Source organism: Mauremys mutica, chromosome 5, assembly GCF_020497125.1.
Source record: "Mauremys mutica isolate MM-2020 ecotype Southern chromosome 5, ASM2049712v1, whole genome shotgun sequence".
In the NCBI taxonomy this organism is placed as follows: Eukaryota; Metazoa; Chordata; order Testudines; family Geoemydidae; genus Mauremys; species Mauremys mutica.
In genome coordinates, this window is record NC_059076.1 from 144,067,072 (window position 1) to 144,082,491 (window position 15,420).

The 15,420-nt window shown below is 61.5% G+C and overlaps 1 protein-coding gene and 1 long non-coding RNA gene across 2 annotated transcripts; one reads left to right on the forward strand and one right to left on the reverse strand.

Annotated features, from left to right (window-relative positions):
- Positions 1-6,950: 6,950 nt before the first annotated feature.
- INO80B (INO80 complex subunit B) lies at positions 6,951-11,400 on the reverse strand. Its single transcript, XM_045019414.1, has 5 exons — positions 11,248-11,400; positions 9,971-10,169; positions 9,495-9,613; positions 8,744-8,919; positions 6,951-8,336 (listed from the first exon to the last, which is right to left on the reverse strand). The coding sequence occupies exons 1-5, from the start codon at positions 11,306-11,308 to the stop codon at positions 7,872-7,874; spliced, it is 1,020 nt and encodes a 339-aa protein (XP_044875349.1). The 5' UTR covers positions 11,309-11,400; the 3' UTR covers positions 6,951-7,871.
- A 930-nt stretch (positions 11,401-12,330) lies between these two features.
- LOC123371023 lies at positions 12,331-13,759 on the forward strand. The gene is made up of 3 exons (XR_006579689.1): positions 12,331-12,413; positions 12,872-12,956; positions 13,674-13,759. It is a non-coding gene; the product is annotated as an uncharacterized LOC123371023 (long non-coding RNA).
- The last annotated feature ends 1,661 nt before the right edge of the window (positions 13,760-15,420 follow it).

Below are 15,420 nucleotides of genomic sequence, written 5' to 3' on the forward strand. Positions count from 1 at the left end.
CTGGGTGCGGGGTGGGGGCAGGGTCTGGGTGCTGTGGGCGGGGCAAGGCACTGGTGGTGCACAAGGACTCAGGGCATGTTTCCAGGCCCGGTGCAAGGATGCTTTGTGCCCTAGGCGAAACTTCCAACTTGCCCCCCCACACGCCCCCGTCTGAGGCACACCCCCCCGCAGCATTTCCCCCCCTCTGCCCTGAGGTGTCCCCCTTGCGGCAGCTCCCCACCCCCCCCCCGCCCCAGCTCACCCCCTGCTCCGGGGTGTCCCTTACTCGCTGCAGGCGGCCCTCCCCACGCCCCCCTGCCCCAGCTCCCTCCGCCTAAATGCCGGCGGCAACCGGGGCGGCCGAAGATCCGACTGTCGCGGTCGCTGCCAAAGAAAATGGCACCCCCCCAAATCCCAGCGCCCTAGGCAACCGCCTAGGTCGCCTAAATGGTTGCACCAGCCCTGCATGTTTCTGATTGCCCAGGCTGCTCCATGCACAGGGCAGAACAGAGGGTGGCGAGGGCCCCATGTCTGGGGCAGAGGATGGGGATGTCCCTTGGTGTTAGCACTTGGCCCAGTGCCCTCTGTGCAGGGGCAGCTATAGGTATTTTGCCGCCCCAAGCACGGCAGGCAGGCTGCCTTCGGCAGCTTGCCTGCAGGAGGTCCCCGGTCCCGCGAATTCGGCGGCACGCCTGCGGGAGGTCCCCGGTCCCACGAATTTGGCGGCACGCCTGCGGGAGGTCCGCTGAAGCCGTGGGACCAGCAGACCCTCCGCAGGCATGTCGCCGAAGGCAGCCTGCCTGCCGCCCTCGCGGTGACCGGCAGAGCGCCCCCCGCGGCTTGCCGCCCCTTGGCGTGCTGGTGCCTAGAGCCGCCCCTGCCTCTGTGCAGGCACCAGGTTGCTGTGAGTGCAGTCACTCCCAGACATCCAACCACTTCCGAGCCAGCAGGGTCTGGCTACAGGCTAGTCCCTATTTCCACTTCTGGGGCCTTAGAGCGGGCACCGAAGCTTAGACCTCTTCTCTGACCCCCTTCCCTGGGATGTGGGGCCCAGCAGCCCTTGACTGCCAGAGGCTCTCCCCGAGTTCCCTCCAGCTCGGGGTGCGACGGGGCTGCCTGTGGGAGCCAGCTGAGGTCACTCAATTAGGGTGAACCGCAAACAAAACGGGGCAGACAAACCAAAGAAGCTGGTGGATATTCCAATACTTAGGTTTACCAACCAGTACAGAACAGCCTCTGTATTACCTCACTGGCTACTCAGGAGTTGAAACATCACAGTTCCCTTAAAATGCCCAGCCTCAGGCCTCCCTCCAGACACACATGTCAAATATATGATGATAAATTTTGAAAATCTTATTTCATCATATAAAAGAAAAGGTTCTTCCAATCCCAAAGGATCAGCCACACACCCAGGTCCAATTATAACTTAGATCTTACCCAAAATACACGCTACAGCCAGTTCTTAGTAACTAAGCTAAAATTTACTAAAAAAGAAAAAGAGAGTTGGTTGAAAGATCAATATACAGACAGACTTGAATTCAATTCTTGAGGTTCAGATACGTAGCAGAGATGAGCTTGTAGTTGCCAAAAGTCTTTTTAGAAATAGTCCATAGGTTATAGTTCAATGTCCACATTCAGGGTGGCTCCAGTCAATGACTGGGGATCTCAATCCTTATGGCTTAAGGTTTCCCCCTCTTGAAACCCAAAGCAGATCTGAGATGAAGCAGGATCCTGTCCCAGGGTCTTCATACATTTCCAGCAGCCTTTCAGCCTGAGAAAACAATGGGCTTAACTCCTTCTTCCAAACCTCCTGGCAATTAGCACAGGGTAATTTATCCATTAAACAGTTCAGATACAGGTTATCACAACCTTCAAAGACACACAGAGACAATAATACTATTTCACTCAAGTATCATTATAAATGTTAATATTCCTTTTTTTATCCTTGAATTAAAGCTATAGCAATAGACAAGACTTGTTTGCTGCCATCACAAGACCTGAGCAAACATCTCCCCTTCTACCTCTGACAATGCAGACTTGCATTTCCAAGCTCTATTAATTTACAGATCTTCCTAACCAGTCTTTAAAGTTCGGCCCTGGGTCAGGTCAGTCTGTGAGTTAATTAACACTTTCTGGCCCTGTCATCCTTCAATGAGATATTCTATCACACTCCTAACGTCACAGGGGCACGTAGTTTGCCCCCGGTGGGGCCAGAGGGCAGGAAAGCAAGGCACACAGCCTCAGCAAAGGGATTTCTTTACCCAGAAAGCCCTGGAGTATTGAAATCAACAGAAGGCCTGAGACATCCGCCCCTTCTTCAGAGCTCACCCTGCTGGTTCATGGGCAAGTCCCGCTAGGCAGAGTCCCTTCTGCCCTCTCCCGTGCGGCGGCCACAGCCTGCCAGCAGAACCCCTCTTAAACAGGGCCACCAGCTCTGCGCCGTGTGCTCCCTCTCCCTTCTGGGCCCTTGTATGTTCCATGGGGGTGGGCCAGTGGTTGGGGTTATAGAGAGTGGATCCCCCCCCCCATGCGTTCTTCATGAGGGCTCTTCCTGCGGGTCCCTCTAAGGTGTTACCTGCCGTTCCCAGGCTGAGCAGCTCTGAAGTGCAGCCACGGTGCTGGTATTTCAGCCCAGGCCCAGAACACTTCACAAGTTGATACAGGCATATCCCCCGCTCCTGTCTGGGGACATTCATGGCATAGTCAGGACTGGCCCCAGGAAAGCGCTGGCTCCTGAACAGACGAGCTTTACCCTTATTGTAAAGAGGCCCATTGTGCCAGCAGAGCAGAGTTCTCCTCCTCCCAGAGACGTAAGGGAGCTCTTACCACCCTGCACCCAGATCACTGAGGACCTGGAAGACAAGGATTGAAACCTTGAACTTGATCCACAGTCTATGGGAAACCAGTGCAGAGCCACGGACGGCCCTGCTGGGCTCGCAGTGCAGGGGAGATGCCTTGCAGGGTTCTGGAGCAGGAGTTTCCTCAAGGGGTGGCTTCACGCCCAGGGAGGTTGCGCTGCTGTAGTCCAGCTGGGAGGTGACGCGGGCTTGTCTAAGCAGGCCCAGGTCACTGGCCACCAGGCTGGGACAGCGTCTCCTAGCCAGCCAGAGGGGGTAGAAGGCATTACTTGTGAGTGCTGTTATGTGAGAGTTCAGCTCCAAAGAGGAATCTGGGAGCCCCCTAAACTACAGACTGAGCCAACCAATTGTGGGCATGAACTTTCCACTACCGAGGACTGTGCCATGGCTGCAAACTCTTCAAAGTGCTGCCCTCTGCCCGCCAGCGGCACCTCCGGCTTGTAGGTTTCAGCTTCCGCCCGCAGTTCCTCAGCCCTGAGCCCATCTTATCTCCGCCTGGGGCTGGTGTTGTGGTCTTGCATGATGATGGATAAATAACAGGGCTGTGTCTCACTTGCCTAGGGCTGTGACCAGCTCCCCTCCCATCCCTGGGGCCCCTCTGCAGCATTCAACACCATCGCCCGTGGGACACCGCTGAGGGGTCAGGCACTAGAATGGTTTGAGTCCTTCCTGAGGGGAATCTGCAACTCCATCTATAGGTCCCTCCTCTGGGGAATCCCACAGGGATCAATTCTCTTCCCACTCCTATTAACGTCTACCTGCAGCCGGGTGAACGGGCCAGACATGGAGTCAGGGCCAGGGACATGCAGGCAACAGCTCTATTTACCCGTCCTCATGCACGACCACAGCACGTGCCCACTGCCTGGGTGGGCTCAGCTCCTGGCCAAGGAACCGCTGGTGGAAGCTGAAACCAGGTTCTCTTGGCCTGTAATACAGCCTCAGCCATGGGGGGCAGGTATCACAGGCCAGGGGAGGCTGACTTTCCCCAAACAGCCATGTGGCCCCACCCACAAGTCCCTCCTGCTGCTGGGCTGGGGGCTTGTGGCCCAGGTACATGGGGCCGGTGCTCACATCACCCAGCGCTCTGGGCTGGAGGTGCTCAGGTGGCCCAGGGCTGGGGAACTGGCCGCTGCCGGGGGCGGCTAGCCTCCCCGAGTTCACACACTACCCATGGTCTCAGCAGAGCCTTGGAGGGATTTGGTGAAGTCTTTGTGGTGAATTCAGAGCCATGGCTCTCGTTACCGGGGAGCTGGGAGAGCGCTGGCCGTACCTTAGGGAGGGGATGGTCAGGGCAGTGGCTGGGCTGTGACATCCTCGACCCTGACAGCTGAACCGCAGAACAGGGCCCAGGTGTGACCGGCTGGTGGGTGGGAGCAGAGGCGACCTGCGAGAGTCCAAGGGAAAGGACTGGGGAAGACAGGGGCTTCTGCAGCTGCGATCTTTGTCACCGTGCATGGTGGTGTCCCAGGACAGGTCTTGGCGATCGTCTCTGAGCAGCTAGTGGGAAGCCTTTGCTCTGTGGTGGTCTTAACGAGCATAAAATCTGTTCGCGTTGGCTCTGGTTTCTGAGCTTAGATGACTTTGGTTTACCTGAGGTGCCTCTGTTGGATCTGATGATGTTTGCCACCTGCTGCCTTGACCTGTCTGGGTCTGCGATGGGCCAAGCAGCCTGAAGGGGCGAGGTGGGCACGCCGTCATCCAGCCAGGGCTCGGAGCCTGGTCCCTGGAGCCCACCTGGGGACCCCCCCCAAACACACACACGGCCAGCTTGGGCCCAGCCCCTGGGCCACAGCCGCCAGAAACTGCAGGGGAAGCAGCTCTTTAGTTAGGAAAATTTCTGTCCTTCCTCTTTCCTCTTGAAACCAACATAAACTGCTGGAAGGGCCAGGCAGCCGGGCCACCCGATTGTGGTAGGAGGCTGTAGGACAGAGAGAAGCCCATGAGGAACTTCAGAGCCAGCCAGGGGAAGGGGCAGGACCTGGGATTCAGGGCTGAGAGATGCCAAGGCCCATTGGTGGGTTTAATCTGACCTCCTCATGCACTTTCTGGGGGCTCAGTTCTCCGGGGCAGGACCCGCTGGCATCACAGGCAGCTCAGCTCAGAGTGCAGGGGGGTTGGACTAGATACCTCCTGAGGTCCCTTCCAACCCTGAGATTCTATTATTCTATGCAGCAGCCAACGAGCTGTTGGGATGCAGAGAGAAGGGGGGGGGTAACAGGCAAACCGGGCTTGGGGCATTTGATAAACTGAGGGGCCGCCCTGCCTTGGGGTCTGGTGTCCAGTTCTGGTCAGGCCAGCTTGGGGAAAGGACAGAGCAGAAGCCAAGGGGGTTCCCGATGGGGTCAGAGAGACCCCTGTCTGAGGAGAGATGACAATGCAATCCAAGGAAACACACGTCCCCCCGTTGTCCTGGGGAACTCCCTGCCCCAGGGTGCCACTGAAAGCAGGAGCTCTGCAGGAAGCTGGCAAGAAGGAATGGCTGTGTCTATAGGCACCGAGCCCCGCCCCTGCTACCCCCGAGGGGATGAGGTGGGTTAGGAAGGACAGGCAGATAGCAGCCGGGGGAGGTTCTACAGATTGGGGAGGAGGCTGAGCTCAAGGTTAGCTCACAAACGTTGAGTCCATCCTGCTGACCTGCATCAGGAAGAGGGTGGGGGCCGGGGTCAGCTCAGCCCCAGCCATCCCTGACCACGTTGAGACCCTAACCGCAGGACAGGAAGGCGCTTCTCCTTTGAACGGTCCAATGGGGGGGACCCTCTCGCATCTTCCTGCGAAGAGCTGGCCTGGCACCCCGGAGACAGGCGCCTCGGTGAGGGGGCCAGGTGATCTGCTGCTGAGTGGCCATTCCTAGAGCCCCAAAGCCCCTGATCTCCCCACAGCTCCGCAGGCCGGACGTACGTGGGGACGGGAAGCCTGGTACGCTGGAGGGTAAAACCATTCGTTCTGAATGGTGCACACAGCAGTGTTATTGGAGGGTCCCCATTAGCACCAGGGCTGCCAGCCCTAAGCCCTAAAGCGACACTCCAGAAGTTAAATGGACTTTCCACACCCAGTGCTCTGCACAGGGTCGCTGGGTGTGGGGAGGCACTGCCAGCCCTGGGATTCCCACACCGAGTGCTCTGCACAGGGTCGCTGGGTGCGGGGGAGGCACTGCCAGCCCTGGGATTCCCACACCGAGTGCTCTGCACAGGACAGCTGGGTGCAAGGGAGCTGGGGGAGGCACTGCCAGCCCTGGGCTTCCCACACCGAGTGCTCTGCACAGGGTCGCTGGGTGCGGGGGAGGCGCTGCCAGCCCTGGGATTCCCACACCGAGTGCTCTGCACAGGGTCGCTGGGTGCGGGGGAGGCGCTGCCAGCCCTGGGATTCCCACACCGAGTGCTCTGCACAGGGTCGCTGGGTGCGGGGGAGGCACTGCCAGCCCTGGGCTTCCCACACCGAGTGCTCTGCACAGGGTCGCTGGGTGCAAGGGAGCTGGGGGAGGCGCTGCCAGCTCTGGGCTTCCCACACCGAGTGCTCTGCACAGGGCCGCTGGGCCCGGCGAGGGGGCAGAGGCGCTGCCAGCCCCGGCACAGGATGAGGGGAAGAGTGAGGAATTGCCGCTCTAGGACGATACTTCATGTGCACCCAAGAGCACGACTCTCCTGGGACGCGGCTCCAGCAGAGGGAGCTCGGAGCACGTGGAGGGAATCCCAGTCTGGGCCACACCCCAGGTCCCGCTTAGTGCTGGTCACCAGACGCTGGCGCTCAGGAGCGGGTGCCAGGAGACGAGTGAATGACACTGGGCAAGCTCAGAGGGGGAGTGACCATTGGCTATATCTTGGCTCTGGGATCAGGCCCCACAGCCTCTGCCTCAGCAACGAGACTTACTGCCCCTCCGCTCCCCCAGGGGACCTGATGATGAAATCAGGGGGCTCTGGAAGTGTCTCCTGGGGCTCTGGAAGTGGGGTGGCCAAGGTCACAGGCTGGGTGCTCTTCCCCCTCTGCATGGAGCAGAGACCAGCCTGAACCCCCCTCCCCCCCCTAAACACAACCTGAGTGCCCAGGGCTCCCCCCCCAGCCCAGCCCAGCCCAATATCAAAGGGAGGTTCCCACCGGAGTGACAGATCTTCCCTCTGTACTGTGGGGTTTAATGAACGTTACAGGTAATGAGCGTCCCTGGGCCCCAAGGAGAGCGGAGGGGAGGGCACGAAGGGGCCCTGCAGCGTCCCACCAGCCACACTCCCACTTCCCGCGCACAAACACTGCGGTCCGGAGAGCTGCAGTGACACAGCTCGGCCAGGAGGAGGCAGCCCTGCCAGTCCTGGGGCAGCCCAAAGCCCTCTCCCTGGAGAAACGCCCCCCCACCTCCTCCATCCGCTTTGACCCCACTCAACTGCCCCCCCCCACATCAATAGCTACTGAGCGTGAGTGGCAGCAGGGGGGCCACCCACATCCCTGAGGGCCTCCCCCAGCCCCACAGCACCTGCCCTGGGGGGAGGGGCTCCCTGAGCACATCCAGCAGAGACTTTCTCCCCAGCCAATGGGGCTGGCTGATTTACCCCTCCTGCACTGGGGCGGAGGAGTGTAGGGGCCCGGCCCCTGACAGCTGGAAGAAGCTCCTCCCTCCCCCAAGCACAGCAGAGCTCAGCCACGCACCTAAGGGCGGGATACGCCTCCTCCTGGCAGGGCCTGGAGACTCCACGCGGCCCTGTGCCATTTCCCATCCCTCCCGTCACCAGGGAGGGAGAGACACGAGCAGGCCAGGCTGCATGGAGTCACCTAAGCTGCTCTGGGGGCCCCGTGCCGGCCTGGGGCAGACAGGCCCAACCCTGCAGCGACTCTGGGCTCAGACCTGACTCAGCTCCCAGGGAATGAGCCAGTCCCAGTAGGGGTCCCGGACGCCAGGGTCCTCAGCTCGCAGTCACAAGGGCAGCGGCTGCGTCCTGAGCTGATGGAGCGTGAACGGCCCCCCTGGGCCTCCCCAGAGGGACGCAGGGATCTTCAGCCAGGCCCTTGCAGAGGTGGAGCCTGGCAGCAGGGTCAGCGCCAGGAGCCCTAGCCGACCGCCTCCTGCAGCTGCAGGTTCTTCTGGTAGCAGGCGAAGCTGCAGAGGGGCACGCCGGTGCGCGAGCAGGAGTACCGCTTGCGGTTGGGGCAGCCGCTGACCCCGCAGGTGGTGGGTGCAGGCACGGGCGGTGGCGTGCAGGGCGGCAGCGGCAGCGTGACCCCGGGCGGGAAGGACACGGTGATCCGGTCCGCGGCGTTGCAGTAGCGGATCATGGGGCACGGGGCCTGCTTGGCCTTGCGCTCCCGCAGCGTCTTCACCTTGGCCTTGTTGGTCTTGGTGAGGCGCTCGATGGTCTGGTTCTTGTTCTCCTCCGCCTTCTTGGCCGCCTGCAGGCGCCGCTTGCGGGCTCGCTCCTCCCGCTTCACCAGCATCTCCTCCGTCATCTCCTTCGCCTTGTAGCCCATGGGCAGCTCCAGGAGCGGCTGGCTCTGCTGCTTGTGCAGGAGGGCTTTCTGCGGGGGCACAGAGCACGAGGGAGCTCAGACCCAATGCACGGGCTGAGGGGGCTTTCCCCGCAGCGGGAGGGGCTCCAATCCAGCCCCAGCTGGGCGGGGATCGGCTGGCTCTGGGGAGCGTGCGTGTGTCAGGGCCTCCCTGTCCAGTGAAGGCAGGGAGCCCGGCAGGACACAGGGCTCTGAAGCCCCACACATGGGAGAGTTTTGGGCACAGGGGATTCTGTGCTACCCTGGCTCCACTCTGCACCAAGCAGGCCGCTGCAGCCACAACCGCTGCACATGGGCCATCAGCACGGGGCAGCAGGCATCAGCCGCCCGCGGCAGCAGGCACCAGCTGCCCGCAGCCTTCCTAGGTCACGTGGGAGGGAGGGACTGACCCCTGCAGGGCTCCCAGCCCCCCTCACCTGTCTGGCCGTGAGCAGCGACTCATCCACCTCCTTCTTGAGCTCGCCATTGTCGTCCAGCTCGCCCTTCTCCAGCGCATCCAGCCAGCGCTCCTCCTCCTCGTCCTCGCGGGCGGGGAAGCAGCTCTCCGAGTCCAGGTCCGGCAGGGGCGATGGGTCCAGGTTACTGTCTTCATCTGCGCAGTCCCAGCATGGGGAGAGACAGCGTTACAGGGAGCCCAGGAGAGGTGGTAACTCCCAGTGGCTGGCCTGCTCCCAAGGGACTGTTCTCTCCAGGGGCGGACACCCCCAACAGACCCCAACTAGGACCTGGCTGCACACTTCCTCTGGCCCCTGGGCGTTGGATCTGGCTCTGGCTCCCACCAGGGGAAACCCGAGTACGGCAGAGCTCAGCTCTGGCTCCCCGGGCAGCACCCACAGCCTCACCAGCCAAGCCAGAACAGAGTCAAGGGAGCAGCCTCCAGCCTTCTAGAGCCAGGCAGCTGGGGCAGCCCAACATGGGGGAGAAGCTGGGGTCCCCCAAAGCTGTTTACAGCTATTGTGTTACTGCCTGTGGGAGGGAAACGAGAGCACTTAGAGCTTGGCCAGGAGAATGTGGGATCCCCGATATCTCCCTGCCCCAGGGGCCTCACCCCAGCCATGCGGCCGCCCCAGGGGCCCCTCTCACCCCTTATTCAGGGGCTGGGCTTCCTTGACTGCTGTTTGGGACTGCTGCGGAGCTGCGCAGCGAGGATCCCCCTTTAGCACTCACCCAGCCAGGCCCGATACTGCTCAATGGGGACCCCCTCCATGGGCTCGTCCTCGTCGTCCACGACCATGAGGGGGGAAGGCGAGCGCAGCACCTCGGGGATCACCGTGAAGGTCGGCACGCTGGAGAGACAGCCCAGACCCTGCCCGTTAGGGTGCAGCAGAGCTTGCACGCCCACGCAGAGCCGCACTAGGACCTGTGGGTGTGTGTCTTCCGGCGCAACGCCAGCACGGGCCAGTGCACAGCTCCAGGCCAGGGGGCCCACTGGTCTGTTCTGGGGAGGTGGGAGGCAGGGTGGGAACACGGAGGGGGGCTGCTGATCCTGGAGGGAGGGACCAGGCTGGTCTGATCCAGGCATGGATCCTGGCCACGTCTCGCCAGTACGGCGAGTCCTTTTTTGAAGTATAAGCCTTGGCCCTGAAACTGTCGCACATCCCTCCCATGTCCGTCACCCAGCGCTGATGCTGCCCCCCCCTTACCTCTTGGTGCCCAGGATCTGCCCCCCCAGCTTGATTTTGAGCTTGAGCTGGGGCTTGGGGAGCAAGGGGCTGGACTCCAGGGTCTGGGAGGAGAAGCTGGGCCCCACGTTCTCATGGTGATGCCTCTTCTTGTGCTTCTTCTTGTGCTTCTTGTGCTTCTTCTTGTGGGAGCCGTGCCCGCTGGACTCGTCCTGGTCCCCTGGGGACACGCGCAGACGCTCACATCACCTCACTGCCCACGGGCGGCACAGGGGCTCCGGGCCTGGGGCATTCCCAGGGGGCAGGGCACCAGGCTGAAGGGACGACCTGCCCTGATTCCCCAGGGGAGGGGGGAGACCCAACAGCCCCCCCAAGCTGCTATGACCCCTGTCCCGCTCCCACCCCAGCTCTGCTTAGCCGGGGGCTGGGCCCCATGGCCGGGGTGGGGAGCAAGTGCAGGCCATATATAACCCCTGCCCCCCCCAGCGGCCCCTCATCCCCCCAGCAGCTCCCACTTCCCCCCCCACCGGCCCACGCCCCCTGCCAGCTCCCGCTTCCCCCACGCCCCCCACCGTCCCCCCCATCCCCCCAGCAGCTCCCCCTTCCCCCACGCCCCCCCATCCCCCCAGCAGCTCCCACTTCCCCCCCGCCCCACCCACCGGCCCACGCCCCCCGCCAGCTCCCGCTTCCCCCACGCCCCCCACGCCCCCCCCATCCCCCCAGCAGCTCCCCCTTCCCCCACGCCCCCCACCGCCCCCCCATCCCCCCAGCAGCTCCCCCTTCCCCCACACCCCCCACCGGCCCAGCAGCTCCCGCTTCCCCCACGCCCCCCCCCACCGCCCCCCCATCCCCCCAGCAGCTCCCCCTTCCCCCACACCCCCCACCGGCCCAGCCGCTCCCGCTTCCCCCCCGCCCCCCCCCCCGCCCCCCCAGCCCCCCCGCAGCTCCCGCTTCCCCCCCGCCCCCCCCACCGGCCCCCCCATCCCCCCAGCAGCTCCCACTTCCCCCCCGCCCCCCCCCCACCGGCCCACGCCCCCCGCCAGCTCCCGCTTCCCCCACGCCCCCCCCATCCCCCCAGCAGCTCCCACTTCCCCCCCGCCCCCCCCCCCCCCGCCCAGCAGCTCCCCTTCCCCCACGCCCCCCCACCGGCCCCCCCATCCCCCCAGCAGCTCCCCCTTCCCCCACGCCCGCTCCCCCCCGGCCGGTCCCAGCAGCCCGAGACGTTACTGGGGGGGGGGCCGGGCCCAGGTGTCGGCAGCGGCCGGGGGGGGGGGCTGGGGACCGCGCTCGCTCCTCACCCGCCTCGGCCCCCTCCATCCTGCCGCCGGGGGCGCCCCCCCTGCGCCACGCTTTGCTCATCGGGCCCAGGCTCAGCTACGGGCCGGCAGCCCGGGGAAGGCTATTCCGGACGGACGGACGCGGGCCCCACTTCCGCCCCGCACGGCGCTCAGTCGCTGAACATTCCCCCGTGGCCAGTGGCCATCTTTGTTCGGGGCGCAGCCAGCCGCTAAAGGGCTCCCTCTAGAAACACGCCTCTGGGCACTTTGTGACCGGGCTAGAGTTAAGGTCCGAGAGGAGCTGCCCAAGTGGGGTGCTTGGCCTGCGCACTAGGGAGCAGCACCGGGGTCTGATTTCCCTGCCTTAAGCAGCTAGTGACGTGAGGGGAGGGATGGTCCAGGGCTTTGGGCAGTAGCCTGTGAGGCCTGGGGTCAAGTTCCTGCTCTTCCCCAAACTCCCTGTGACTTTGCTGTACCTCCCTGGGTCTCCCTGGGCCCCAGACCCCACCCGGAAATGGGGGGACTCGCCCTGCAGGCCTGTGCTAAGAGGAGTCCAGGGCGGCCAGCTGCCCGGTGACGGGAATGAGGAGGGCCATTCAGTCCCCCTGCCCGTGAACCCAGGGGCTCCCCTGGCCACACGCTGACCCCGCGGGCGTCTGCTTGGTCGGACCAGAGCTGGGCAAAGGGACCAGCGTTTCTCGTAGGTGCTGACACTTCGGCCTTCCTGGGGCAAGGCGTCTGCCCTGGGCATAGGCCCTCCCTCCCGTGCGAGGGTCAGGCTCCGGCACACTTCCTGGTGATCACTGGTCCTTCCCCCGGCCTTGTATCGCCTGATTACATCCATCCCAGAGGGTCCAAAGTCTGGCCCACACATCGTCCTGGCTCCCTCCCTCGCCTCCCATTCAGCACAGGCAAAGTCCCTTCCAACCCTCCTGCTCTGACGCACTGGAGAAAGGGCCAGGGCTCCTCAGTGTGTCCATGTGTGACGCTCCCAGGTCTTGCCCAGGCCGCAGGCATTAGCTAAGAGTTGGCAGTATCACAGCCGGAGCCCAGACCAGGTCACCCGTATGTTCATCTTGCTCAAAGCAGGTGTTAGGATGTGTTTCGTGGTTAGACTAGGACATACTTGCATGGTGCTGCCTGCGTTCATCTCACTCTGGTATCTGGGTTCCAGGCTATAAGAAAACGTATGTTTTACTTTATAACTTTGAAAATGTTTGCTCTGAATTTGTGAACTCAGGCACAGGAATCGGTTCCCCTCCCCACCACCCATCCAGAAGGCCTATCAAAATCAGATGGGGCATCAAGGACTATCCCAATACAAAGGATTGGTTAATGGCCCTATCTCACCTGGGAAATGCTACCTGCCAGGAAGCTCCACCCTCCTCTGGACTTGGAAGCTGAATGAAGGAAATAAAACAAAGTCACAAGACAATTTCCCATCTCTCCTGGTTGTTTGAACTCTGCCTGGGCCAGAGACTCTCAACTGAGACCCCCAGGGTTTACCGCTGGGTCTGCCCTGAAAGATACTTTGAACTGGCAAATCACTACCACTTGGTCACTCTTCGGATTTAGATGGGAACTCATTTGTGTGCAGATGGTTGCTGGCTTTACCCTGTAAATAACACTCATTTCTTTATCCTAGTTAATAAGCCTTGAGATTGTGTACTACAGGATTGGCTACTGGCATCATCTGCAGTGTAAGATCCAGGGTACCGGCTGATCTGGGGGTAAGTGCTGCTCTCTTGAGACTGGAATGTGGTGTGAGTTTTGGTGTAAGTGGCCGTTTATCACTGAGTCCAGTTTGTCTGGGTGGCAGGACAGACTGGAGAGTCTGAGGGGCCTGTCTGTGACTCCAGGGTAAGATTGTTATAACGATCCAGGAATTCACGTTTCACAAGCTTGGTGACACACACCAGCCTGGGGTATCTGCAGAGGCGGATTAAGCTTTTGTGGGGCCCTGGGCCACAGCAAGTGGGGGGCCCCTCCCCACCCCTTCCACCGGCAGCCCCACCCTGCTCCCCCCACTCCTGCCAGGGAAATGGGGTTGGGGCGTGGAGGCTTGCCCCACCCCCCAGTGCCAGGTGGGCAGAGCGGTCCAAGCCCCTGCATCCCGACACTGCTCCCTGGCAGGAGCGCCAGGCGGGTGGAGTGGGTCAAGGCACGTGGGTGCCCATTTTTTCAGGGCTCCCCAATTGTCTGAGGCCCCTGGGCATGGACCCCATTGGCCCAGTGGCTAATCTGCCAGTGGGTGTCTGCCCTGTTTCTCACGGTCTGTCCTGAAGTCGGTACTCACAGTCGTAACGGCTCCAGACCGCAGGACACCACACAGGGGCTTGGGACAGGGAACCCGGTGCTCGCTGGGCACAGCCCCACCGGCTGGATAGCACCCGGCGTGTTCCCAGTATTGCAGAAATGCCCACACATACAATTTTGTTAATTTACAGGTGCGGCTGCTCGGGGGATTTTCCGTCAAGGCACTGAGATCGAACCATTAGCCTCCAGGCCAGCCTCACACAGCAATCTGCCCCCCCCCCCCCAGGAATTCACAGCCCTTCACTCTGATGGTGAAGATCTCCCAAATGAAGCACAATTCAGTACCGGTGCAGGTGATTAACCACTCCAAGAAACTCCCAAGGGAGGTCGGGGATTCTCCATCTTTGGATGGCTTCAAAGCCAGACTGAATCCCTGTTGCAGATCCTACTGCACCCCGAGCCTGGCCACCCACTAGGACTGCTGTGAGAGGAATCCGGATCTCTGTGCGCTGGATATGCTGGGGGGTGTTATGCTTCTGGAGCCTGAATGGAGTCCGCTACTGCCCCAATCTCAGGGTCCCTAGGCACACTCTCCGGCTGGGTGCAGACCCTCTTCTTGAGCACTTCAGACTCCCCGGCACTTAAACACACTCTCACCCCAAACTCCACCCAAAGGTGTGAAGGTTCTGGTCAGTTTCACTCTCAGGGGCAAGCAGGAGTTGTGAAGCAGGCAACACACACTCACACTTTGCACAGTCTAACACATTTATTCTCTTTTATACTTAATCGTGTAAAGCACAGGAGAGCACAGATCCTACAAAGCAATAAACACTAAATGCATGCCCCTGCCTCAGTTTCCTCCCAACTCCAGGACATTCTCTGGGCTAGGGCACGAATCCCTTGGGTTGTCCAGAATCACTGGAGCCATCTGGGCTCAGGAAAAGCTGCAGGCTTCTGCTGCCCCAGGAAGCTGCTCCTGCTGGGTGATCTCTCCCTCCTGGACTGAAGAAAAGATTCCCCAGCATGTTCCCGACTGTTTCTTGATTTAAACTCCCCTTGGTCACCTGGTCTGTTTTCTACTCCTGGTAAGTTTCCACTGCTCCTCCCTTCCCCCCCTCCTTCCAGAGGAATCAGCTGAACTAGTTTTTCTAAGGATGCTGCTGCTTTTTGGAACAACCCTTGTGAGGTCTACGCGCCGTATTCCCTTTGTGTCTGTCTGGGGTGTACATGCGTCAGGCCCTGCTAGCAGTGGTGGATCCACACACCTAGATTTTCGTAATACAGCTTCACAATAGCAACCCGAATTTGTACCTTGTACGTCCTTAGCCCAGGCCCTCCCCGGGCCCTTCCGGAAGATGCTTCAGTGCAGCCCAAGTTCCTGGGCTCGCTGCAAGGGCAGCTGGGGGACAGGCGATGGCGCAGGAGGCCAGACGGTCCCCGAATCGCTCCGAGTGGGTGTCAGGCTGAGTCACAGCGACTCATGAACAAATGCAGATCACACTGCGAGCGGGAGCATTTTTTCAATCAAACCAGCCCATGACTCAAGAGACAGACGGACGGACGGGGCAGCACGAGGAACTGGCGAGTCAGGGCAGGCCAGGCACTGCTCTCAGCTAAGGCTTGTCAAGCTTGGATAAGCACCACGGCAAAGGCGAGTTGAATGGGGGGACTCAGAGGACAGCCCACCCCCCAGCATTGTGCCTGGGAGGGGAGAGCACCCCCTACTGGACACCCACACACACACTCTGCCTGAAGCACCTTGGATTTTCCCTGGAAGTCGCCCATCCAGGCACTGACCCAGCCTAGCTGGTGAGATCTGAGACACTCACAGCCCAAGGCAACCTGGCTGCTTATACAGCTCGGAAGCGAGCTGCTGCCTGTGTAATGGTGCAGCCTCTGCCTACCCTGCCCCTGCTTGTACGCAGGGGGTTGTGAAAT